The sequence below is a fragment of the Phascolarctos cinereus genome, unplaced genomic scaffold (assembly GCF_003287225.1).
Source record: "Phascolarctos cinereus isolate Bilbo 61053 unplaced genomic scaffold, phaCin_HiC Scaffold_5;HRSCAF=322, whole genome shotgun sequence".
NCBI lineage: Eukaryota > Metazoa > Chordata > Mammalia > Diprotodontia > Phascolarctidae > Phascolarctos > Phascolarctos cinereus.
In genome coordinates this window covers 447,487,764-447,514,990 of record NW_027555958.1, presented here as the reverse complement: position 1 = coordinate 447,514,990, position 27,227 = coordinate 447,487,764, and the positions used below count along the sequence as shown (strand labels likewise).

The 27,227-nt window shown below is 47.6% G+C and overlaps 1 protein-coding gene across 12 annotated transcripts in view; it reads right to left on the bottom strand.

The window, feature by feature from the left end:
* MAST2 (microtubule associated serine/threonine kinase 2) overlaps positions 1–26,729 on the bottom strand; it is a 161,476-nt gene extending 134,747 nt beyond the window's left edge. For 9 of the 12 annotated variants that reach the window (XM_020987611.2, XM_020987613.2, XM_020987612.2 and 6 more), the window contains exons 1-3: positions 26,211–26,729; positions 4,804–4,963; positions 2,557–2,699 (exon numbers count right to left, since the gene is read on the bottom strand). In XM_020987611.2, the coding sequence (XP_020843270.1) occupies positions 2,557–2,699; positions 4,804–4,963; positions 26,211–26,471 (564 nt within the window). In that variant the 5' untranslated portion in view covers positions 26,472–26,729. The remainder of the gene's footprint in view (positions 1–2,556; positions 2,700–4,803; positions 4,964–26,210) is intronic. The other 3 variants (XM_020987608.2, XM_020987610.2, XM_020987609.2) reach the window with 1 other exon arrangement.
* Between the last annotated feature and the right edge of the window lie 498 nt (positions 26,730–27,227).

The window sequence follows — 27,227 nt, the reverse complement described above, 5'->3', positions numbered from 1 at the left end:
TTGGAAAGGAACAACAGAGCAACCATCTCCTGAGGGACAGCCTTCACTCAGTCTCTCTTGTTTCATGTAGATGCAGCCAACCTTGAAAGCCTGAGAAAGTTATCCTGGAACAAGGCTAAGAAAGAACCCCAGCAACACATCTGCAAACCAGCAGCCCAAGAACTCAGTGATGACTCTGGACATCCAAGGGTCCACGTTCGAAATTAACAAATGGCACATTTTAAAACACCCCAAAGGTGGGGAACTTTAAATGTTTCTGTTTTAATCCAAATCCTCATTTCTCTTTCATTGATCTTGTCCCCTTCCATGGGCCCAGTGACCATCTCTGCGGGCAGGTCTCCCACTTCTACATACCCAGCCCTCAGCTCTCAGCCAAGCTTCAGTCTTGCATCTCCAACTGCCCACTAGACATGGCAAACGGCACATCCCATAAACATCTTCAACTCAAAATGTCCAAAACAGATCTCGTTCTCTTGCCTGTCCCTTTCCCCAACCTTCCCTATTACTGCTGAGGGAATTCCCATCCTCCCAGTCCACCGGGGCCCCCAACTAAGATGTCCTCCTTGACTCCTCACTCTTCCTTGCCCCCATATTAAAATCAGCTTCCCAATCAGCTCGTTTCCATTTTGACATCCCTTCTCTCCACTCCACCCACCCCACCACGGAGCAGGCCCTCATCCCCTCACACCGCTCCTGCATCTGTCTCCTGGCTGGTGCCCCTCCTCCAGACTTTCACCACTCCAACCCGGCCTCCAAATCACCGCCAGAGGGATCTTCCTAAAGTGAGATCTGAGCCCGTCAGCCCCTCACCAGCTCGGCAAACTCGAGGAAGACCCTCTTCAACACTTCAAGTCTGTCCAACTTGTCCCCTCCCTGCCTTTGCAATGTTTTCTATCTGATCCCCCTCCACCCACACTCACTTGCTACTCATGGAGTCACAGAATTTGAGAGTTGGAAGGGACGTCAGCAGCAGCTAATACAAGCCATGCCCAAAAAAGATGGTTCACAATAACACAGCCAGCCCAAGGTTCCTCCCAAGCACGGCTCCACCTCCCAGCTCTGCGCCTCTGCCTGACTGTCCCTTCTCCCCTCCGCCTCTCAGCTTCTGGCTAGACTCCCACCTCACCCATCCTCACGCCCCAAGGCCAGTGGCTCCAAGCGCCTTCCCCGTCTATTCTGCATGCGTCTTGTATGTCCCAGTTATTTACATGTCACCCTTTGGCATGTGAGCTCCTTGAGGGCAGCCCAGCAGAGCAGGCACTTCACCAATACCTACTGACTGAGTGACTGACTGCAGGTCAGGACAGCCTTAATTCTGAAAGTTTCTCCCCCACCCACAGCTCAGGGGTTTTCACACCTGATATCTGATTTTCCTAAAATGGATAAATCTCTGACATCTCAAACTAATGAGACATGCTCGTAAGAAAATGATGCTTGGGACAGCTAGGTGGCACAGTGGATCTAGAGCACTGGCCCTGGAGTCAGGAGGACCTGAGTTCAAATCCGGCCTCAGACACATAATACTCACTAGCTGTGTGACTCTGGGCAAGTCACTTAACCCCAACTGCCTCACCAAAAAAAAAAAAAGATATTAAGATGCAATGGCATATCATTGTACAATCTACCTTAAAACCCCAGCAAAGAACAGGACAGGCCTCCACATGTCCAGCCCTGTCCAGGAAAGACAACAAAGGCAGCCTTCCAAGAGTCCTTCCCTGGGAAAGGTGACTTAGGTTAGCCAAAGTCTTGCTGAAGAGGAAGATTTTTGCTCCAGCATCTTTCTCCTGAAGCAAGTGTGGCTAAACATAGCCTCAGAGTCCCAGAGCCCAGCGGGATCTACAGAGGCCACAGTGATTCAGGGGCCAGGGCACTCAGTCATGAATCCACAGTGCACCAGGCCTGGCAGACAGAGCAGGCCAGAGAGGACAGACACGGCAGCCTTCATACAGCCCAGGGATGAGCAAGGCACGGCATTACCCAGTGAGTCCGGAAAGCCTCTTGGCCAAGTCCAGAGATTGTCCTGGGCCCAAAATACTGAGTCAAAGATGGAGGGCGTGGAGAAATTACAGCAAATTACTAGCATTTAGAGAGAACTTTAAGGTTTGCAAAACACTTTACAAACATCTCATTCTGTCCCAAAAAGCCTGGGAGGTAGGTGCTTTTCAAAAAGGAGCAGAGCCTGGGCATGACAGGACTCTGCAATGCTGCCCAGCGTTAGTCTGTGGGGCCAGAGGAAAGCAAGAGGAGAGGAGACCAGATCTTTCCCACTCTGCCCTGCCTCCCAGGCCAGAGGGCTGACCTCTGCTGACCTCAGCCAGGGCTGACACAAGCAGGAGCCCAAGGTGGAACGGAGAGTACAGAGGCCTTTTGCAATGAGTCGCCAGCTCAGTGGCCATCTCTGAGCCTCTCACCCCTGGACAGCCACACACAGAGTGGACAGCCCAGCTTCCTGTGCATGTGAGGCTGACCCTGTGCCACCACCACCACCCCAGAGAGGGGCACAAAAGCATCAACCGAAAGTCCTAAAGCAACAATAGAGAGCTCAGGCACACTCACCAGGCCAGCTGTCAACGATGGAGCTGACTGCCCCAGGGACTGGTTTCTCATGCGGACCAGGTTGGAGGCTTCTCCTGAGCACTGCCAGGCTGGCTGTCCCATGCCACTGTGCCCTCCACTCGACAATGGCAGCAGCTGCTTGCCTGCAAGGGGGAGAAGCATTACAGCCTGGTAAAGTGGCTAGGGCAGACCCCACCTTAAATAGACCCAGGGCATTGGAAGGGTGAGGGGAGGCATGACCCCTAAGGTCCTATGAGCACCACATTCAAGAAAAGGGTCTAGAAAGAGGGATGTGGCTGGGACAAAGAGTTGGACACCCGTGGCTTCCCAGAAGCCCAGAGACGAGGACTCAGCAAACTTCCTACCACCTGAGCCCCCAGTCTGGATGGGACTGTCCTGAGCTCAGGCCAACAAAAGCTTCTACAGCCCCCAGACACAGGCACACGAACAGGCCCCACCCCCCAGCTCTCAGAGTGAGGTCTGGGCTGTCAGCAGTGGCTGGTCACAGAGGCCTCTCCAGCCAGTCAAAAAGCTGTGGAATGGTTCTCCTGCTGGAAAACCCTTCTCCTTCATTTGGTCCACAAGCATCTCTTATAATCCCACTTTGTGCCAGGAAGCGTGCTGGTCACTGGGGGCACCACAAAGCTGCCCAGCCACTCTCTGCCGGAGCCTTCCAGAAGCATCTCTCTGACTCATCTGTCCAGCACTTGCTCTGCGTGGTCTGACCACACTGCCCAGTGGCCAGGGGGGCTGCCCCCGGGAACAGGGGAGGGGCCACTCAGCAAGGCAATCCCTGAGCCTGGACCACAACCAATGTCGCACCATTTACATGGCATTTCCTCATCTTTAAAATGGGGGGGTTGATACTGGCACTGTCTGTTTCATAAGGCCCTCTGTAACCTTGCAGGGTCAGGCTGGTGCGAGCCCTCAGGTAGCTGTGGCTGCAATGACACACGCAAACATAGCATCAGCCTTGTTACCCATGTTTATCTTGGACAAAGTCATTCTGTGTCTGTATCTCCAGTGCCTAGAACAGTACCGAGCACACAGTAGGCACTTAAGGAATGCTTGGGAGTGATGTCTGTACTCAGAGTCTCCCCACCCAGAGAATGCCAGCTCCCTGAACTCTGGAACTGCCCCACTTTTTGTCTCTGTGTCCCCAGCGACCAGCATGACACCTGGCATGTGGTGGATACTTAATGAACGCGTGCTCATTAACTGATTGACAGAAACATCTGGAAACGACTTTGAAAACCAACCAGCCAGCCCACAAGACCACACCTTCCCTCCCTCCCAATGGCCTTCTCTCCCTCCCAATGGAGTCCTTCAGGAGCCCAGAACAACTGAAAATCCTCCTGTGGCAATGCCTCAATTTCCTCAGCCAGTTTGGGTACAAGGAATCAAAAAAGTTTAGACCTCCCTCCCCCCTCCCCCAGACCATTTGACAGATAAGTAAAGTGAAGGGACTTGCCAGTCCAAGGTCATATGCCTAGCTGGGGGAACAGTGGGGATGCCAAATCAGGTCCTCAGGCTTCCCTAGGCAGAGAGCTCCCCCAGACTCCACACAACCTCCAAGAAAGGCAAAATTGAGGGGTCCCACCCCTCTCCAGGAGAAGATGTGCTCGGTCGGGGTTGCCCGGCCCAGGCACCAGGGGTTCTCGGCCCCGTAGCTGAGGCTAACGAGAGCTGACTGCTGAAGGTGGCAGAGGAGAAAGGGCACTGGTCTTGGGGTCAGAAGCTCTGAATTCAAGTCTGGGCTCACATTAGATGCTAGCTGACTTCCCCAGAGAACTCACTCTGACTTATCTGTAGAACGGGGACAACAGCACCTCCCTCTCTCATTTGTGAAGATCAAACAAGTGAATATTTATATAAGCACTCTGCAAAGCTTGACATATTCTAGAAATGCCAGCACCATCACTATGTGATGCAGGCCCACAATGCTCTACCCACCAGGCTTCTCTCTGCAGGAGCCCTCTGCCAGCCCCCAACCGTCTCTTCCCTCTGACATCTTCCAACTATCACGGAGCTAACTGGTTCACACCTGGCTACTGGGATGCTGTCTCCCATTAAAGGAGGAGCTCCCTGGGAGTACAGACTTCTTTGTTTTGCCAATGTTTATTGGCACAGACCTGGCACATACTAGGTGCTTAATAAAGGCCTGGTGACCGGTGCATTGATTTCAAGATGACACAGGGACTTCAGGAAAATAAACCAGGGGACTCTAGCGCCAGCCTCGACACTCACCTGACAGAGACAGGGCCGTGGCCAGGCTCCCCCGGCCCCGGACTTTGCCGTCGTCCTGACTCAGCTGCCGATGAAGCTTGGCTTTTCCACTCGAGGAGAACAGGTCAGGATTGCTGAGCTTCCGGAAGATCAAGGGGCTGGGTCCTCCGGCTATAACATCCTGTTGGAGAAACACCAGCACAGGGGTCTCATCTCCATACTCTGCTGAGAAGAACGAGAGTATGACATGCCCACGTCCCGATCCCCGCATCGAGGGAAGCTCCCTCAGGCCGCAAGCTGGCATATTGTTGTCACTGTATCACTAATGTCTAGCACAGAACCCGGCACACAATAGGTATTTAAGCAACCCTTGCTGAATCAAACTGAACCAGACAGGTAATCTGCAGTGGGTGGTGCACGTGCTGTGCTGGTTGGACCAGGACCAGGACCACGAGTCAGAGAGATCCAAGGAAGAAAAATGGACACTTGTCCCTAACCACGAAGACTGGGGCCCAGGGTGTGGGCAGCAAATCCTCTTTGTTGATTGTTTTGGTCAGTAATATGAACAGCCCTGACAATCCCCAAGCCATTCTCTTCCGTCTAAGATCTTCTTCCAGCTATCCTGATGCTAACTGCTTCACACCTGGCTATTGGGATGTCGTCTCCCCATTAGAGTAGGAGCTCCCCGCTCCCAGGGAGCAGCCCTGACAACCCTGGGACGCAAATAGTGCAAGTTCTGATGCTTCCAAGTTAAAGAGGGGGAAACTGAGGCTAAGAAGCTATATGGCATGCTGAAAGAGATAGAGCTAACAGGTATCATCAGGCCGGGGACTGCACCCCAGCCCCTCACGACAAAGCCACCATCTTCCCCCTATTCCAACAGCTCTTGATTGGTGAGGATGTTGTCCTGTTCATTTGTTTTAAAATTGCTCTTGCTGGGGCAGCTAGGTGGCGCAGTGGATAGAGTACCAGCCCTGGATTCAGGAGGACCTGAGTTCAAATCTGACCTCAGACACATAATGCTAGCTGTGTGACCCTGGGCAAGTCACTTAACCCCACTGCCTAGCCAAAAAAACAAACAAACAAACAAAAAGTGCTCTTGCTCCTGGCTAGGCACCTTCCACACAGCTATGAAACCAGGGCTGCCAAGACCAATAACAATACTTCTTCCTCTGCCCATGGCCCAGAGCACTAAGAAAAAGCCCAACACTGGACAAAGCTGTCATAATCTCTCTTGTGGCCCAGCAAAATATAAGACTTGAAAGTGAAATGTACACGTGTGTTTCTGGTCCAAACCTGAGATCCAGGGCCACAGGAAATGTGTGAGCAGACCTCCCTGTAATGCTCTGCCAATCAAACCATCAAAGAGACCCTTTTACAGAACTACACGAAATAACAGAATATTTATTTGGAGGAACAAGAGAGCTCAAACATCAATAATGAAAAGAAGGCAGGAATGAAGAGAAACAACACCCATCTGTATCAGAAAGCAGCCAAATCACTTGGTACTGGTTTAGACACAAAACAGAAAAAGACTAGATGAGGAAGAATCAGAACTAGAACTCAGTACCTCATGTCTGACTCTTAGAAACCTAGTGCAGTGGAGGTCCGGACACGTGCACACCCTATCAGGGTGCCTGGCTGAGACAAGTCCTCCAAACACTGGTGTGGGGGAGACACACTTCCCAAGTATCTCGATGCCATCAAAAGTGAAGCAGCCTGGAGAGCCTGTGGCACCTGCAGACATTCTGTAAAGTGGGCTGATCCTGGGAGGAAAGGGAAGATCTCTGGCCTCAGAGGCATTCCAAAGAACCTTGCAGCTCAACCAGGCCTCCTTTGCTGACAGTAAGGGAGCAAGCAGCTAAGGTCTTGCCCTGCTTTGAGGCTGTGGGACTCCAAGAAACAGGCTTCAGCCTTTCAATATGAGGGGGAAGAAGGGGAGTCTCTAACCCTGTGAGGAGCTGAAGGGCCAGAACCTGGAAAGTGGGAGACAGTTTCCACACTGGGCTTTGTATCCGGTGGGGCATGGATGCTCGAGGAGCAAGGACTGACCTTTAAGAGTGACACTGACCATCTTACTGCAACTGGACACACATTTGGTGGAACCAAGGCCAAAAGGGCACAGCCCCAGAGGCCAAGGTGGGAGAGGGGACAGCATGTTCTGGGAAAGGTTGGGGAATGTCTGTTCTGAAGTAACTATCCCTCTGTAAAAGCCAATTAAGTGATCAAATAGAACTGAAGGGCCAGGACCTAGCACCTGATAATGGAAGGAGCAGAGTGGGGGCTCAGGCCAACAGAGAAAATATACTCCAACCCCAGTTACCTCCTCCACCCCACCCTCGGGACCCGGAGGGGCAGCCAGAGCAGCCCGGCCAAGAAACGTATACACTACAATCAACTACCTAGCCTGAGACCAAAACTTTATACCATATCGCACAATAAATTCAAAAGGAATACATATTTAGTTCATGTATACCTTTTAAATAAAGATTATCATAAAAAGATTAAGCAGATTATAGAGTTTTCACAGCAATAGGTAAGAGATGTATTCTTAGCCAAACAAGAGAGAAAAGCAATTATAAAAGATAAAACATTAATTTTGATTGTACGGAAATTGGAAAACTTTTGCAGAAACAAAATTTATGCATCTATTATAAGTAGAAAAGCAGTCAAATTGGGGAAAAAAATATTTGTATCAAATATCTAAGGGCTTGATGGCCAAGATATATAGACAACTGACAGAAATATATATGACCAAAAGGTAGTCTCCAATAAAGAAGTGATCCAAGAATATAAACTGTTCTCAAAGAGAATTATAAATGCATTTTCCCTGGTTATCCCCAATGCCTGGAACCTCTCCATCTTTATCCCCAACTCCTGGCTTCTCTCAAGTCCCAACTAAAACCCCTCCTTTTCAAGAAGCTTCTCCTGGTCCCCACGAATTTTAGTCCCTTCCCTCTGTTGATTATCTTCTACTTATCCAGTATAGCTTGTTTGTACAGAGCTTTTTTGTGGTCTCCTCCATTAGAGCTCTTTGAAGGCAGAAACCATCTTTTGGCTTTCTTTATATCCCAGCCTAGCACCTAGAACAAAGCCTGAAACAAGATGGGTGCTTAATAAATGCTGGTTGAACAACTAACTATTAAGAACTATATGGGGGCAGCTAGGTGGCATGGTGGATAGGGCACCAGCCCTGGGGTCAGCAGAACCTGAGTTCAAATCCAGCTTCAGACACATAATACTTACTAGCTGTATGACTCTGGGCAAGTCACTTAACCCCAATTGCCTACCAAAAAAATATCCAAACTATATGAAAGAATACTCAGAATCACTAGCAGCAAGAAAAACCCAAATCAAGTTTTCAGGATTTTTCTCCCTGCCTAGCAAATAGACAAAGTGCACAAAAGATAGAAACAGTCATAGCTAAACAGGAGGTGGAGAAGTCAAGGAGTACTACCTTCCAGGAAAGCTATTGGTAATTATGCAAAGAAAGTGACCATACCATCCACAGCCCTTGACCAAGAGATCCCCCTGCTGGCATATACCCCCAGGAGGATACTGACAAAAAGGCTTGTGGTACACCAAAATATTTTAGCAATGCTTTCTGGTAGCAAAGAGCTGGAAACAAAGTCGATGCCCATCAACCAGGGACTGACTAAACAAACAGTGGTACAAGAATGTAACAGAATCTTACTGAGCTGTAACTCATGACAAATATAACGAATACAAAGAACTAGAGAAAGACTTTCACGTGAACAGATGCAACGTGAAGTCAGCAGAGGCAGGAAAACAACATACACAATGACTGCAACAAAGTAAATGGAAAGAACCATAAAACAACTGAAACTAAATATAAAACATACAAAAGTATAAAGAACAAGTTTGGCCCCAAAGAGATGGGAAAAGACACCTCCCCCAGCTGCTTTTCAGAGGTAGGAGGCCTAGGGGTATAGAACACTGTATATAAAATTATTTTTCCACAATATTTTATCTGATTTTGCTGAATTTTTATTTTTATTCTATTTAATTCTTTATTATAAGTGGCCCTCTGGGAAGGGAAAGAACATAAGGGTAAAATCCAGGAGACGTAAAGAAAAGACACCAATAAAACTTTGTTTTTAAAAGTACTTCCCTCCTTTCATTGCAGACGTAGGGAACCAAGGGTATGGAATGCTGTACATACCACCAGACAGCTACAATCTGGATTATAAGGAAAGGGTCCCTGGGGTGGGGGGGGTCAGGGAATACCTCTAAAAACGAATGTGACATAAAGCAAAGGACATCCGAAAAAATTTGTTTTAAACAAGTCAAACAAAAAGAAGCAATGTCATCCGTGCCTTTTTCCAAATCACTGATCAAAACGCAAAAGGATTTTTGGCCAGAATTAAGCGGAGAAATTTGGGGCACTCCTCTGAAGACATTCTTCTACATGGACATCGAATCATAAATAACTCCTCTCTCCAGGTGTGGTCATTCAGCCCCAGGCACTCACTCCCAGGGAACCTAATTGGACTTTTGTCCAGCTCGTATTTCCCCATCTTTTCTTCAACAGCAGGAGATGTGATCAGAAAGTGTGCTAAACGTCTAGATAAATATTGTGTTAATGATAACGTCACTTACAAGGCAGCTAAATACTCAGATTAACTGCAATGACTAATCTTGGCCCCAGAGAACCTCCCTTCCCTTGGCACAAAGGTGGGAGATGGGGGGGGGTGTCTACCACCCAGTCTCAAACACAGTCACTTGGTCAGTTTTGAGCAACAATTTTTCTTTGCTATGAGGTGAGGATCAATACTAGATTGGCTAGAAGGTTGGGCGTAAAAAAAGAAAAGTCGGCCATATATCTTTTTAATAAATGGTAAAATAAAATACAGAAAAAAACAGATGAAACTCAACAAATCCAATACTAACCAATTAAATCTGGGTAAGTAATGTCTGTAGAAATCTACTGGGGGGCAGCTGGGTGGCGCAGTGGGTAGAGCACCGGCCCTGGAGTTAGGAGGACCTGAGTTCAAATGCGGCCTCAGACACATAACACTCACTAGCTGTGTGACTCTGGGCACGTCACTTAACCCCAATTGCCTCACTAAATAAATAAATAGGGTAAAAAAAAAAGAAAAAGAAAAAAAGAAATCTACTACCACGCCAATTTAGCAATTCTTTCCAAAGAAGAAATGAGGTAAGATGGTCTGGCCTATTCTTGATGAAGCCCTTTGTGATCACCCCACTTTCTTGTTTCTAGATGATCATGAACCATCCTTTTGGGGCCGCTAGGCAGCGCAATGGCATATTGAACACACGGCCTGGAGGCCAAAAGACTCCTCTTTGTGAAATGAAATCTGGCCCCAGACACCCACTAGCTGTGTGACCCTGGGCACGTCACTTCACCCTGTCTGCCTCAGTTTCCTCATCTATAAAAGGAGCTGGAAAAGGAAATGGCAAGCCACTCCAGCATCTCTGCTGAGAAAAGACATCTATGCTGATGATTTTCACATCTACTTAACCTGTCTCCTAACCTTCGGTTTTGCATCACCAACAAGTTGTTAGCCATCTCAAGCTGAGTGTCCTGTAGACACATGAAATTTCCCACGTCCAAAACTGAACTGTCCTTCCCCCAAACCACCCCCCTTCTGTAACTATCGAGTGAACCACCTCCCTATCACCAAGGCTCACAACTGAAGTGTCATCCTCACACTCTCATCACCCCCTATCCAATCTGTTGCAAAGTCCTATTGAGTCTACCTCAATAACATCTCTCATACACCTCCTTCGTGCCTCTGCTACCACCGTCAATCTACTTCTTGTTACTAGACCCAGACGGCTCTGAAAGAGACAGTGAGGCTGCTGACTACACAGTCCTCCCTTGGCTTAAATCCCATTCACTGGCAAAGTCATGGCACCATCTTCCTGATGTCAAGGTCCTCTTCAAGAACGAAGCACAAACAACCACCACCACCACTCTAGTGCAGGCCCTTGTCACTTTAGCCTGGATTACTGCAATAGCTTGCTAGTTTTCAATAAATATCCTATACATTCTGTATTTATCTTGTTCGTAGATTGTTGTTTGCATGTTGTCTCCCCCATTAAACTGATCTCCTTGAGAGCAGGGACTAGTTTGTTGGGGGTAGGAGGTAAAAGGAAGGGGGAAGTTGCCTTTCTTAGTTTCTCTAGCACTTAGCACAATGCCCAGTACACAGGGGGTGCTTAATAAATGCTTGTTGAGAGGTGGTGTCAAGATTGCGGAGTAAAAGCAGTGACCTGCTTGAGCTCTCCCAGAAAACCCTCCAAATACCTGTAAAAAAGGGCCCTAAACAAATTCTAAAGCAGCAGAACCCACAAAAAGACAGAGTGAAACAAATTTCTAGTCCAAGACAACCTGGATGGTTGATTGAAAGGTCTACTGCGCCAGGCTGGGAGAAAAGCACAATTTGACATGGGCGTGCAGACAAACCAGGCCTCAGCGAATCTGAAGCAGGCCTCAGAGGACTGAATCACAGGCACCTGTGGCAGCTAACAGGCTTCTCCAACGCCAAAGACAACTTACAAGGTCAGTAGGAAAAGTGAGAGAGAAGCGCGGGTCCCAACCCCAACCCCCACGCACAACTAAGGGACGGCAGCTGCTTCCAGAGCTTCTGGCCCATAGACTGAGGGGGAATCAAGTGGCTGATTAGAGGGAGATTGCAGGGATCTCTTTGCTGGTGTAGGATTCTCTTGCCTTGCCCGTCCTTGGATATGGGTCACAGTTCTGGGTGGCGGTCCTGCGGCAAGAAGCAGTGCTGGTGTGGTGGAGCTTGTAGTGGTGATAGAGAGGAAATTCTCCTCAGAGTTCCAAGGCAGAAAAGAGTGCTTGTGGTCACTCATAGATCAGAGCACAGGCCAGAAAAGGAATAAACACCTCAACCCTTATCATACCACCTTGGAAGAACTGAAAATTTACAGGTCCCTAGAAGTATCTCTGAAAACAGCTGCACAAAATTCCCGAAGCTTGGGACAGTACATTCTCCACACTGGAAGCAGACTCCTACCTTAACAAAGAGTTTAAAACTCAAGTAATTGGCTAGGAATATGAGCAAACAAAGGCACAAAAAAAGTCAGACCACAGAATTTTTCTTTGGTAACAATGAAGATCAAAATATACAACCAGAGGACAACAACGAAGTCAAAGCTCCCACATCCAAAGCCTCCAAGAAAAATATGAATCAGTCCCAGGCCATGAAAGAGCTCAAAAAGGATTCTGAGAAACAAGTAAGAGAAGCAGAGGAAAAACTGGGAAGGGAAATGAGAGCGATGCAAGAAAATCATGAAAAACAAGTCAACAGCTTGCTAAAGGAGACCCAAAAAAAATGCTATAGAAAATAACACCTTAAAAAATAGCCCAACCCAGGGGGCAGGTAAGTGGAGCAATGGATAGAGCACCAGCCCTGGATTCAGGAGGACCTGAGTTCAAATCCAGCCTCAGACACATAACACTTACTAGCTGTGTGACCCTGGGCAAGTCACTTAACCCCATTGCCTAGCCAAAAAAAAAATAGCCTAACCCAAATGGCAAAAAAGGTCCAAAAAGCCAATGAGGAGAAGAATGCCCTATAAAGCAAAATAGGCCAAATGGAAAAGGATATCCAAAAGTTTACTGGAGAAAATACTTCCTTAAAAATTAGAATGGAGCAGAGCAGCTAGGTGGCACAGTGGAAGGAGCACCAGCCCTGAAGTCAGGAGTGCCTGAGTTCAAATCCAGCCTCAGATCAAACACTTGACACTTACTAGCTGTGTGACCCTGGGCAAGTCACTTAACCCCAATTGCCTAAAAACAAAAAAAATAGAATAGAGCAACTGGAAGCTAGTGACTTTATGAGAAATCAAGACACTGTAAAACAAATCCAAAAGAAAGAAAAAATAGAAAACAATGTGACATATCTCACTGGAAAAACAACTGACCTGGAAAATAGATCCAGGAGAGAGAATTTAAAAATTATTGGACTATCTGAAAGCTATGATCAAAAAAAGAGCCTAGATATCATCTCTCAAGAAATTATCAAGGAAAACTACCCTGATATTCTAGAACCAGAAAGTAAAACAGAAATTGAAAGAATCCACCGATCACCTCCTGAAAGAGATCCCCAAAGGAAAACTCCTAGGAATACTGTAGCCAAATTCCAGAGTTCCCAGGTCAAGAAGAAAATATTGCAAGCAGCCAGAAAGAAACAATTCAAGTATTGTGGAAACACAATCAGGATAACACAAGATTTAGCAGCTTCTACATTAAGGGACCAAAGGACTTGGAATATGATATTCTGGAGGGCATAGGAGATAAGATTACAACCAAGAGAATCACCTACCCAGCAAAACTGAGCATAACCCTTCAGGGGAAAAAATGTTCATTTAGTGAAACAGAGGACTTTCAAGCATTCTTGATGAAAAGACCAGAGCTGAATAGAAAATCTGACTTTCGAATACAAGACTGAAGTGAAACATGAAGAGGTAAACAGGAAAGAGAAATCATAAGAGACTTATTAAGGCTGAACTGTTTACATGCCTGCATGGAAAGATATTTGTTATAAAGTTTATACTATGGAGGAATCAAAGTCTAAAAGCTCAAATCACTTTATTTTATTAAATTAATAACTTCTGTTCTCAAATGTTTGCTTACTTCTCATAAATTAATAAAAACCTGAGAGACACCAGATTCCTTCAAATTCAGCAGCTTCAAACTCCCTTTTTAACCAAAATTAAAACCATTTCAAAGTAAAAAAAAAAAGACATTTGTAACTCATGAGACCTTTGTCAGTACTAGGGTAGTTGGAGGGAAAAAATTATAGACAGATAGATAGATAGATAGATAGAAAGATGGCACAAGGTGAGTTGAAGATGAAGGGGTGATATCCAGAGAATAAAATTAAGGGGTAAGACAGGATTATATTGGGAGAAGGAGAAAGGGAGAGGTAGAATGGAGTAAATTATCTCATATAAAACAGACAAGAAAAGGCTTTTACAGTGGATGGGAAGTGGGGGAAGGCGAGAGGAAATGACTGAATCTTATTCTCATTGGATTTGGCTTAAGGAGGGAATAACATACTCAATTGGGTATGGAAATCTACCTTACCTATAGGAAAATAGGGGGGAAGGGGATAAGAGAGCAGGGGGATAATAAAGGGGAGGGCAGATTGAAGCAGAAGGTAATCAGAAGTAAACACTTCTGAGGAGGGACAGGGTCAAAAGACAGAATAGAATAAATGGGGGGCGAGATAGGAGTAAGGGAAATACAGTTAGTTTTTTACAACATGACTACTATGGAAGTGTTTTGCATGACTACACACGTATAACTTGTATTGAGTTGTTTGCCTTTTCAATGAGGGTGGGTGGGGAGGGAGGGAGAAAATTTGGAACTCAAAGTTTTAAAAACACATGTTAAAAAAATTGTTTTCACATGCAACTGGGAAATAAGATATACAGGAAATGGGGTATAGAAATCTATTTTGCCCTACAGTAAAACAGAAGGGGAAGGGAATAAGAGAAGAGGGGGAGAGACAGAAGAAAGGACAGACTAGGGGAAGGGGTATTCAGAATGCATGCCATCTTGGGGTGGGGGAGGGGTGAGATGGGGTGAAAATTTGGAACTCAAAATCTTGTGGAAGTGAATGTTGAAAACCAAAAATAAATAAATTAATTTTAAAAAAAATAAGTGCTTGTTGAAAGCCAATGCAATCAAGATTAGAAGGGAAGCAGAAAGCTGGGAAACAATTTTTACAGTCAGTGTCTCTGATAAAGGCCTCATTTCTCAGAGAGAGAACTGAGTCAAATTTATATGAATACAAGGCATTCCTCAATTGATAAATGGTCAAAGGATATGAACAGGTAGTTTTCAGATGAAATTAAAGCTATCTACAATCATATGAAAAAATGTTCTAAATCACTACTGATCACAGAAATGCAAATTAAAACAACTCTGAGGTACCACATCACACTTATCAGATTGGCTAACATGACAAAACAGGAAAATGATAAAGGTTGGAGAAGATGTGGGAAAATTGGAACACTAATGCATTGTTGGTAGAGTTGTGAACTGATCCAATCATTCTGGAGAACAATTTGGAACTATGCCCAAAGGGCTATAAAAACGTGCATATACTTTAATCTAACACTACCAGGTCTGTAATCCCAAAGAGACCATAAAAAAGGGAAAAGGACCCACATGTACTATGTATGCTATATTTATAGCAGCTCTTTTTGTGGTGGCAAAGAATTAGAAATTGAAGGCATGCCTATCAATTGGGGAATGGCTGAACAAGTTGTGGTATACAATTGTGATAGAATACTATTGTTCCATAAGAAATGATGGCAGGTGGATTTCAGAAAAACCTGGAAAGATTTGTATGAACTGATGCTGAGTGAAGTGCGCAGAACCAGGACATTGTACACAGTAACAGCAACATTGTAAGATGACTAACTTTGATATAGACTTAGCTCTTCTCAGTAATGTAACGATCTAAGACAACTCCAAAAGACTCATGATGGAAAATGCTATCCATAGCCAGAGAAAAAACCATGGCGTCTGAATGCAGATCGAAGCATGCTATGTTCTCTTTTTTTCTCTTTCTCCTGGTTTTTCCCTTTTGTTCTGATTCTTCACAACATGGCTAATGTGGAAATGTGTATTTAAAAAATAGTGCTTGTTGATTTGACTTGATAAATGAAATAGAATATGAAGAAGAAATGCCACAAAGGACTGTTTCCAAGAAACCTGGAAAGACTTGTATGAAGTAAAGTAAGCAGATCCAGAAGAACAACTTAAACCACAACAACGATGCTGTGAAGACAAACCACTGTGACAGCCTTGACAGCTCTGATCAACACACAGGGGCTGACCAGGACACCAGAGGCCTCTGGATGAGGAAGGATGCTCCCCACTCTGGACGGACCCAAGGCACAGATCTAGGTTCAGACACGGCTGATGCAGAGAACTGTTCGGCTCGACTCTGTTCTGCTATATTTATTACAAGGGGTTTTTTTTTGTTTAGCTTTGCTTTGTTTTCACCTTGGAGGCCAGATAGTTAGAGGGCAGAAAATAAATGTTTGTTAACGGAAAAAAATTTTTTTTTTAAAGCAGAGAAGGTTCTTTCTGCAGAGAGTCCAAGTCAAAGAGGGATGCCCTGTGGATGGCCAAGTACTCCTGTATGTAGGCGGCATGGTGCAGAGAGGCCAGGCTGCTTGAAGCAATGCATCTATAGGACTGCGAAGGAGGAAATATGGCTGGACAGGACAATCAGGAGCACAGACTTCAATGCTTGCCTGAAGAGTCCAGACTTCTTGGGCTCAGACAAGGAAAGCTACTGGTTGGGAACCAATTCCAGGTCAACATCAATGAGCCACGAGTTTCCAAGGAACAACCGAATGGGGAGAGCTGCTTACCGAAGATGCTGGAGAGAAGATGCCTGCATTGGGAAGGGCTGAACTGGCTGTGGCCCCTTCTAGCTCTAAGGAGAGCAACAGGATGTAGGGAGGGCTTTAGGAAGATAAAACAAGCAAAGGGAGCAACCAAAGTCCTCTGTGCTTTCTAAGGAAGTGCTTTATTCAAGGTGAGAATGGCAATGCACGATGGCGGTGCCAGGCCCTATGGCCAGCCCAGGCATGCCTGGCCTCCACAGGGCTCCTCCCTCTAGCACTGAGAGCCAGAATGATCATCTGAAACTCCCACAGGACAGGCCCCTTGCCCCACCAGTCATCCCCCATCAGGCCCACAAGCAACAAAAGCAGCTATGGAAAAACTGCTCACTCACTGCCCATGAGGATCTACCTAAGAAATGCAAAAGCCACTGCATACAGGGCTGGGGACCAATACAGACTTGCCCATACTGGCTACCTCTCCTGCCTCACCTCACCTCGAACTTGCTTCTCCTCTGCCATGACCCAAGCCTCTCCTAAAGCTGTTCTCTCAAAGGTCGCCAGGGAGCACCTAACTGCTAAATCAGATGCTCTCCTCTCCAGCCTTGCTTCCCCTTGACCTCTCTACAGCTTTTGACACTGCCAACCACCCTTTTCTCCTGGACATGGGAGCCTCCCTTGGGTCCCGTGTCACCACTCTCTTCTGGTTCTCCTAGCGGTCTGACCACTCTTCCATCTCCTTAGCATGGCTGCCCTAAAATGTCTGCCCTGGCCCTCCATTCATTCCTCATTGTTTTCACAGATGCACAGATCATCTTCCAAACCTACCTGTCCATCCTCAACCTCTCTCCTGAACTCCAGCCTCACAGCCCTACCATGATCTAACTTTCCCTCATGCATAATATGTTATCTCCCAACCTCAAGCCTTTGCACTGACTGTGTCCTATGGCTGGAGTGTTCTCCCATCTCCCTTCTGCCCCCTGATTTCCCCAGCTTCCATTAAGATTCAGCTCAAACTCCACCCTCTCATACAGGAAGGCGCTTCTGGATCCACCGAGCTGCTAGAGCCTTTCCCTATCTTCTCTACGCGTCTCAGGTGCACCCAGTGATGTACACGTTTGCCTCCTCCATTCCAATGTACACTCCTTGAGGGGAAGGACTAATTTTCCCCTTTTTGTCAACAAGTGGATAATAAGTATTTGCTGATGTATTGATCGCTACCTTGATACTGACTGAATATCTCTACCTAAATCTCAACCTCAACACATCCAAATTGGAATTCAGCACTTCATTGGTTAAATTTTCACCTCCCATAAATTTCTCTGTTTCTCTGAAACAACAGAATATGGCAGTCCAATGTTTACTAAACCCAAGAACATAGACCACTGGGAAAAGGATTCTTTATCCAACAACTTCTGGGAAAAGCAGAAAGCACTTTGCCAGAAAATGGATTAAGGCCATCATCTTATACCATTTAACACAATCAGCTCCAAATAGATGGGCAATCTAAATATAAAAGATCACCATCACTTTTTAAAAACTGAGAATGGAAGGAGGTGCCTTTCACAACTGTGCTTAGGGGAAGAATATAAACCAGGGGTAGGACACTTCACAGAACAAATCTCCTTAATAAAAGGATTTGTTCTGTAAAACTTGGACTCACCAAAAGGCCACATGTGGCCTCAGGGCCACAGGCTCCCACCCTTGGAACCAAGCAAAGGTATGGAGGGATAATAAAGAAGAAAAAAGATCAATTTTGATTGCATAAAATCACAAAGCTGGTATATAAATCAAATCAATGCAGCTAGAATATGAAGAGAAATTACTGAGGAAGAAAAAAATGTATACCAAATATCTCTGACAAAAGTCTGATATCCAAGATCTAGAGGAAACTGAACCGAATGGAAGATCCAAAATGATTCCCTTCACAGACAAGTGATAATACTTTTCAAAAGAATTGCCTACTATCAACAACCATTTAAAGAAACCTCCACACCACTAATGATAAGAAAAAACACAAATTAGCAATCCTGGGGCTTGCCACTCCAAGCTGCAAAGTAACAAAAGACCAAGGCATGAAAGATACTGAATCCGATGTTGGTGGAATTGTGAATAGGCCCATTTTGTTTTGGAAAACAATTTGGAATCCTGCAAGAGAAATGACTATAGCGCTGACATGCCTTTGCTGCAGGTGATCTCATACCCGAAGAAAGTCAAATACAGTAAAAAAAAAAAAGCCCCATATACACCAAACTATTCATAAGAGCACTTCTGGAAACGAGGGGGGTACCCATTAACCAGGGAATGACTGAACAGACTGTAGCCTATTAACATAACAGAATATTATCACATTAGCATATTTTTTACAAAGGTTCAGTTTTTCTTTTTTTAATTGTGGGAGGTGGGAAAGAAATGACTGTCCATTAAAAAAAACTGGCCAGTTAGGCAACACCACTTCCTCCCTCCCTCCTTTCTTTCTTCCTTCCTTCCTTCCTTCTTTCCCTTCCCTTATTCAACATACAGTACCGTACCCTTACCTGCAGGCACTCTGCTCCAAGGAATGTAAATTCTGATCACTGAAACCTTGCAAGATATCTTGGGGTGCACAGGCCTGATTTTTTTTTCTAAAGGACCTTGCCTTCAATCCAAATCACCCTGGTTCTCACTGACTGACCAACAATAGGTCCCAGATAGAGCCCCGCTTGGTCAATGTTTGGGTCCTGATTGGCTCAGAGTGAATAGTAACAGTTTTTTTGTTTTTTGGGGTTTCTGGGGGGCCAGAAACCCTAAGGGTCTTCCCCTCCCAAATTGGTTGTTTTGTTTTGTTTTGACTAGGTAATAGAGGCCATTCTCTGCCTCATTTCTTAGCTGACCTAATCACTGAATGGGTGTTGCCTCAGTCAAACTGAGACCTGTTAAAACCCTTAGCTTAAAAAGGCCAGGGTCTTCCACTACATCCAGGGTCATCTCCAGCTGTCCTGATTTATATCTCACCACTGGACCCAGATGGCTCTGGAGGAGACAGTGAGGATGGTGACTTTACCCAGCCCTCCCTCACTAAAATCCAATTCACTCGCATGTCACGGCATCACCTCCCTGATGTGGTGATGTCCCTGACAATGACAAACACGAACAACGATAGGGATAAACAACTTCTAAGGGCTTTAGAACTCTGATTGATACAATGAGAAATCATAACAGGAAAAGAATAAAGATGAAAGCCTGGCACTTTAAAATCAGAGAGAAAGCCGGATATTTTCAGATGTAGCCAGTGTGGGAATGTTTGGCAGGACCATGCAGCTATGAACTGAGGGCTTAGTTTTGCTTTTTTCTTTTTGAATATATTTGCTTGGTGGAGGGAGGGTAGGAGGAGAAACAGCTTTTAATTTTTTGAAAGAAAATAAAATAAAATGAATGTTTGTTGAATTGACTAGACATTCCTTCCTTATGAAGAATTCCAATCTGTGCTGTAGTTTGCACACACTGCTGCAATCACTCAACACACATAAAATACATCTCTTCCTGCCTCCCCATGCTGGCCCTTCAGACACAGAGTCTTAGCTCTCCTGCTCCCCCAACTCTTCTCTTCTCCATACTAAACATTCTCAGCTCTCTCCACACTCTGCCAAAGGACGTGGTTTCCATCCAGATCCTGCAGATTCCATCAAAATAAGTAATGGTTTCAACAGGCCACTGGACTGGCCACCAACCCAACTTCTTTGCATATACTATGCTGATATGGACCTGTGACTTTATAAATGAGTGGCACAATGAAGAAAGCACTGGGCCCAAAGTCAAGAAGACCTGGGTTCAAATCTTGCCTCAGACACATGCTCACTACGAGATGCTGGGAAAGTCACTTCATCTCTATGTTTCTTCTCCTGTAAAATGGGGATGATAAATAACAGCACCTACCTAGGAGACGTGTCATGAGGATCAAATGAGATAATATTTGTAAAGCACTGAGCAGAGTAGCTGGCACAAAGAGGGTGCTTAGGGGCAGTTGGGTGGGGCAGTAGATAGAGCTCCAGCCTTACAGTCAGGAGGACTGAGTTCAAATCCACCTTAGACACTTGACACTTACTAGCTGTGTGACCCTCGGTAAGTCACTTAACCCTGATTACCTCACCAAAAAAGCAGGAAAAAAAAAACAAAGGGTGTGCTTAATAAATGCTTGTTTCCTTCCTGCCTGCCTTCCTCTTCAGATGCAGAGTAGCAACTCTTCTCTACAAAGACTCTGGAACAGCTGCCTGAAGTGCTGGGGGGTCACGGGCCTTTGCCCAGGGTCACACAGGTAGCACAGTGTCAGAATGGGGCAGCAAGCCAGGCCTTCCTGACTACCAGGCCAGCTCTCTTTCCACCACCCCACACTGCCCCTCCAAGCTAGAGACATCTACAAATGTTAGAACACTTAAGGAGAATCGTTTTTTCCTTCCACCATCCTGTACGTCAGGGGGACAGGAAGCCAAAACCCACTAAGGCCAATAATCCCTCTGCCAAATGAAAAAACTGGTAAACACACTGTTTTTTCTATAGGTGACTCCAAATTAAAGTTCCTTTTTGTTTTCAAAAGGGGGAAGAAAAAAATTAAAACTGTTGACAGCAGCCGACTCCATCAAGATGATGAACGAGCCTCCAAAGAACAACATCCTGTCCTCCGGACGAGCTCCTCAAGCTGCACTATCCCAAACAATCCCCAACCTCAGCTTCACTGCTAGGGGTCACTCTCCTAGCGATGGAACACCAGGTCACCCAAGTGCTACTGGCACAGTAACAGGCCTGTTCTCCACCCCCAAGGTCACTCCAAAAATGCAGGGCTCAAGCTGACATGGAACGAAGAGCACAAACCAGTCCCCACTCCAGAGAGCAGAGATCGTTTGGCTTCTATGCCTGGACAAGCTGGAGAACATAATGATGAAAGGTGCGTCAGGAAACATCCAGAAAAGGAAGCAGGCATCCCAAAGGGCCAGCCTGCCTTCCTCAAGAAAAGGTAATTCTCAACAAACAGCATTTCTTTTTCTAACAGAGTTAATAAAAGAAATGCCAAAGATACAATACGCCTTGTTTTTAGCAAAGCATCTCATGAAAGTCTCTTGTACTCTCTCGTGGACAAACGCCAACATGTGGATTTGACAAAAATTCCATTAGATAGATTCCAAGCTGACAAAACAGCCAGGTCCAAAGAAGTCAGTAAAGGTTTGATGCCTACGCTGAAGAAGGTCTCCAGAGTACCCCAGGGATCTGGGCTGCTTACCATCAGTGACTAGAAAAAAGGAACAGACGGGGGCTCAGCAAATCTGCAGATGACACACAGCTGCGAGAACACTTGATGACCAGCAGGATCCAAAAAGTCAAGGGCATCCTAAAGGTTGGGCTGAATCTAGTCCCCAAACACAGAACTGGGGAGAGACAGGTGGTTAAAGACAAGTTAGTAGGAGAATGAACTGGGGGTTCTGGTGACATGCTCAGTAGAACACCACAAGGTGACGGGGAAGCCCTAAATGCTGAGACTACAGTCAGAAAGACAGCTTTGAGAAGGAGGTATACAGATCTAGCTGCATACAGGGGGCTTCTCCCAATACAGCATAAGCCCCTGGGAGACAGGGGCTTCTTTCTTTGCATGTTCAGTGCCTACCTAGCACAGTGCCAGGCACACAGGAGGCACCTGACAGAACCTTGTCGAACTGAATCATCTCAACTTAACTGTTTCATTTTACTGGACCATTCAAAGAGAAAGCGTATTCAAGAATGAGGCCAATAAAATCATCATTCATGGAGTTAAAAATGGCTCCCAAATTAGTAAACTGCCTTGGTCCCTTTTCTTTAAGTAGCTAAATAAACTGGACTGACTTCTTAAAGCCACAATCACCTAGGGCTCCCAGGACCCCACATCAGCCTGACTTGGAGCACTGGGCCTAGAAGTCCCACCATTCCCCCTGGGTGAGCCGGGATGAGCTATGTGCAAGTGTCTGCAGGGCTCTCTTGGGGAGGAGAGCTCAGACATGCTCTGTGTAGCTCCAGAAGGCCAAGCTGGGACAGCCGAAGAGAAGCTAATCTGGGCTTGATACGAAGAGAAACATCCTAACAGTCAGAGCTCTCCCTCCAAAGGTTTGTCCTCCTTGGAGGTCTTCAAGCAGAGGCCAGATCAATTGTCAGGGATGTCACAGTGGGCACTTCTTTCAGGGACGGATGGGCGCACTAGGTCCCTTCCAGCTCTGAGAAGATGCAACAAACACTAAATCATTGCTTCTGTGTGCATATAAAGAGGCCCATGCATGCTAAGCGCTTGGGCTGCAGCTCAGCTCAATCTGCCCCAACCAGCCCTATCCACAGCCACTCATCCCCTCATCCTGACACATCTACGGGGCTGTTTGCCAGGCAGCGGTACCAGGCCGGACTGACTCCCCCGGGTCAGAGAAGACTGATTCTGAGAAACCCAATCAGGAGTTCTGAACTTGGGTCCATGGACAGACTTCAGGGGTTCTATGAATGTTGTCTGTCTAGTTCAATAACTACATTTCAATATAATTGACTTTCCTTGTAATCACATACATTTTATTTTACATATTTAAAAACTTCAATCTGTGAAGGGATCCATAGGCTTCACTGGGGGTGGGGAGAAGGGCAGAGTACATTACACATGCTACAAAGGTTAAGAATTCCTGGATTCAAAGGTCCAAGGGGTCCCTTCCAACTCTGTAATTCTTCCAAAGCCTTAAAAATCTAAAACTACTTCCAGCAGTGAACACGCATCCACCACGTCCACATACATGAGAGCAAGCTCAATAACAGGTAACATTTACCTATCCCTTTAAGGGACAGCCCATGCAAATTCTGGGAGAGGGCAGACCAAATACCTGAGTTCAGGGAACAGCTAGCAGGCCAGTCTGGGTGGCATGGGGGATACAGAAAGGGAAGTAACAGGAAACAAGAAGAGTTTTGTTATTCTATCCTAGAAGTAACAAGGAGTCACTGACGGTTTCTGAGCCGAATAGCGACAAGGTTAGACCTGGGCTTTAGGAAAATCACTTTTGGCAGCTGAGTGGATAAGAGAGAGACTTGGGGCAAGCAGGAAAAAAGCTATTGCGATAGTCCAGGCAAGGGACAGAAAAGGCCTGAACTGGGTTTGTGGCTGCATTGGGTGATAGAAAAGGACATATCCAAGAGACTCTGTGGAAGAGGGATGCTGTGGACAGAGAATCAGCAAACTTGGCGACTGACTGGGTGAGAGACAGGAAGAGAAAAGACTCAAGGGTGACTGTGTTGTGAACTTGGGTGACTGGGCCCTGGTGCTTTCCTGCCCTTGAGAGCAGTCATTGGGCAGGTCTCCCATCTTCAAGTGTGTGGGCTCCAAGGCAAAGGTTGGCACCTTACTTTTCAGGATCCCCCACAATGCCCAGAGCAGCAGGAGCCCAAAAGCACCACCCTGTCAGTCGATGAACACTTAGTAAGCACCTACTGTATACCAGGCACTATGCTAAGCACTAGAGATACCAAAAGGTTCAAAAGACCGCCCCTGCCCCTAAGGAGCTCACAACCTAACAGGTGAGACATTTAAACAAATATGTACAAAGAAGCCACATAGAGGATAAATACAAAATAATTAAGAGAGGAAAGGAACTAGTATTAAAAGGCTCCCTGTAGAAGTTGGGATTTTAGCTGGGACTAGAAGGCACTTGTGGAAGCCAAGAGGCAGAGGTGAGACACAGCATCCCAGACATGGGTGGCAGCCAGGGAAAATGCCTGGAGCTGACAGACCCTGAGGGGGATCTTGTCAGGGGAACAGCCAGGACCAACATAAGAGTCGGAAAAGAATCCCATCAATGCAGCCTCCACCATCTATGGGAGCTGCTGAAATCCTGGGTCAGGGAAGGAAAAGAGAGCCAAGAAAAAGCCAAAGAACCCAAGTCACAAGAAGTGTGACTCAGGCCAGACCTTAACGTTTCCTCCTTCCATCTCCCCTTCTCCCAGGAACCCTTGCTCTAGTCCTCCCCCAACTCTGACATCCACACTGCTTTGTCAGCAGCAGCCAAAGACATGCAGGATCACTGAGCAGCCACTGGTTTTGCAAGGGGGACCTCAGTCATCTAAGTCTAAGACCCTTCCCCTCCCTCCCTGGGCTCCTGGAGGTTGGACTAAAAGACCTTTGAGGTTTCTTCCTGCTCTGACAGAAGCACAGTAGCGTGAGTTACCAAGAAAGACATTGGACCCAGAGTCAAGTATCATAAGACTTCAAAGCACTACAAGGACTCAAGACCTTACCTCAAGCAGCTCTCATTCTACAAGGTGATAATAGTCCAGAGCTGGGCTGTAGGAATGGACATACCACCTCTGGGTCATGATTGCAAGACACGTCAGGACTCTGCCCATTCCTATAAGTAATCATCACTGACAGTGAAGTAGTACTTTAGCTAAGGCCACGTGGGCTCAAGTCCAGCCATCACCATAGATGGGCTCGGGGGGCTCTAACGGTCTCCTAGGAGGGAAAGTTAAAGATAAGCCCTCCGTGACAGCTCCTTACTTTTAGATGAAGCCACAGGACCAAAGAAAGATTTGCCACAACTGGGAGAAAACCAGGGAAGAAAATGCTATCTTTGGAGTCAGAGGTCCTGGGCTCAAATCCCAGCTACCTATGGGACCTAAGCAGATGACTCACCTCTCTGGGCCTCAGCTTCCTTATCCATAAAATGGAGCTGGGACTTGATGGCCTATAAAGGTCCCTTCCAGCTCCACTCATCCTGAAGCCCTAAGAGGGGAAAGGACTCTAAGATAAGGACTACATGAATAGAACCCTAACATGCAGAAGGACAAAGGCAAGAGGCTCCTGCCAATCTCTGCCTTGGTGAGCCAGATCCCACCCAGAGGCCAGCCCTCAGCTCTAGGTGCCATAACTGAGGAGAGCACTAAATGATAAAGGCATGGTGAGACCTCACATGCCTGCAGGATTGTCCTGGGCAAAAGGAAGCAGGGGAAGGCCTTTTTTGTGTCTCCTTATCCCATAGCAGAGTACCTAGTACACAGCAGGCCTTTAATAAATATTGACTAACTAGGAGCAATCAGCAGTCCTCAGAGAAGGAGACTGCAGCTCAGAAGAGACCATCTCTTAAGCTGGCTGAGCTGGCCAACCACAGGATGGGCCTTATGAGGCTGCAGGGACATTCAGTCTGCTGTCCAGGATACTGGAAAGCCAGTTTGATGCTTCTGGCAGGGGCTGTCTGCAGGCCCTTCCACCTCTAAGATGCCTTTCTTTCCTCTTTCTACCACCTCACAGAATTCAGACTCCCCTCTGTCAGCCCTAATGAATACATGATCTCCAAAAAAAAAGCCTTTATGGTTCATTCATAACTGAGTGCAATGTATGTATTGTATTGTATATGTTACAGTCATGGACTATAAGCTTTGCAAAGGTAAGAAATGTGCCTGTGCAAGTCTCCTTGAGAACGGATGGTCTTATAATGGGCACTGCACCATTTGAGGTCGATGCTGCTGCAGAAGGCTGAGGAGCTTGGAAGCTCTTCCATAGCACTACTGACCTACAAGAGAAGAGCCCCAAAGGGACAATGTGGGGAGGCTATCCAGTTCGTTTGGGGTGTGCCTCCAAGAAATGAGACCTTATTCAGAGCCCCTTTCTCCCACCCAACTCAGTCTGAAGCAGGTACACCACAGATTTCTCTCCAAACTCACCTGGGCTCATTCACGTTGCACGAGGCAACAAACTTGCTCTCCCCTCCTACCCCCTAACTGGGCAACCCAACCCAGGCAGCCCATCTTCCCAATGTCATTCCCGCAGCCAGGAGGACACCAAGCTGCAACCCCCTTAACTATGCCATTGCCTCATCCCCTAGGCCCCCCCCTTCCCCTCTAATCGCCCACCGTCGCCTGTCTCACCATTCTTCCTGTCTCCCCAATTCCTTGCCCCGCACCTCGTGCCCCTCTCTCCACTGCATCCTCCAGCCCCTGCCCCTGTCCCTGGCTCCCCCAGCCCCTGACTCTGCTCCCCCAACCCCCACCCCGCCTCCTGGCCTGACCCGGGCGGGCCTCAGTCTTACCTGCTCCTGGGGCTCGGGAGCTGCGGGGGCCGGGCCCGGGACTCGCGGCTCTGGGGGGGCCCTGCCCCCAGTCGCCCGGCGGGCCCCCCCCTCGGCGCGGGCCGGGCCGGGGGCTGAGGGCTTGTCCCGGGCACGAAGGCGCTTCATGGGAGCAGCGTCGCCTGTTGGGCGCCCGGCCCCCCGGCCCCAGCCCCGGCCCCGAGCCCGGCCCGCAGCGGCGGAGGCAGAGACAGCCCCCGGGCCCTCGGGCCGCCCCACCATAGCCGCGCCGGGCTGCGGGCCGGCCCACGGGCGGGCGGGCGGAGGCACTCGGGGGGTGGCGGCGCGGAGGCGCCGCAGCCTCCTGCTCCTCTTCCTTCTTCTCCTCCTCCTCCTTCTTCTTCCTCTCCTCCCGGTCCGCGGACCTGCAGCCCACGGGACGGAGCGCGGGCAGGGAAGCGGGAGCGAGCACCGCCTCCCGCAGGCTCCCAAACTGCTTCTAGTTCTCGGCGGCCTCACTCCCTCCCAACCGGCGTTGGGCCCGGCAGCCCCGCCCCTAGACCAGCAGGCCCCTCCCCGGACCCGCCCTCTGAACTCTCATACGCATGCGCAGGGGGCAAACACCGCCCAACACCACAGGTCCCGCCCCTGGATCTCCCCGCCCCCAGCACGCGCTCCCGCGCAGACCCCTCCCTGACTCTCAGGCCCCGCCTTATTATCTCCCCTCCCCGCCCCTCCGCCCCGCCGGAGCTGACGCACGCGCACCGACCCAGCTCCACCCCTGGCACCGGGGGCCTCACCCCCAGGACACGCTTACTCAAGCTGAGACTCCGCCCGCTCACATAAGGCCCCGCCCCATCAGGCTCATGCGCATGGTCAGCTGGCACGCCTCCCTCCCCATGGCCGCGCGCCCGGCCTGTGAGCACAGAGTTGGCGCCTGGGGAGGGCGTACATGAGACGCATCCCGCCCCAACCTTACCTGGCCCTGGTTCCCCTTCAATACTCGGGCTGTGCGGGGCAGGGCTCCTTGGGTAGGCC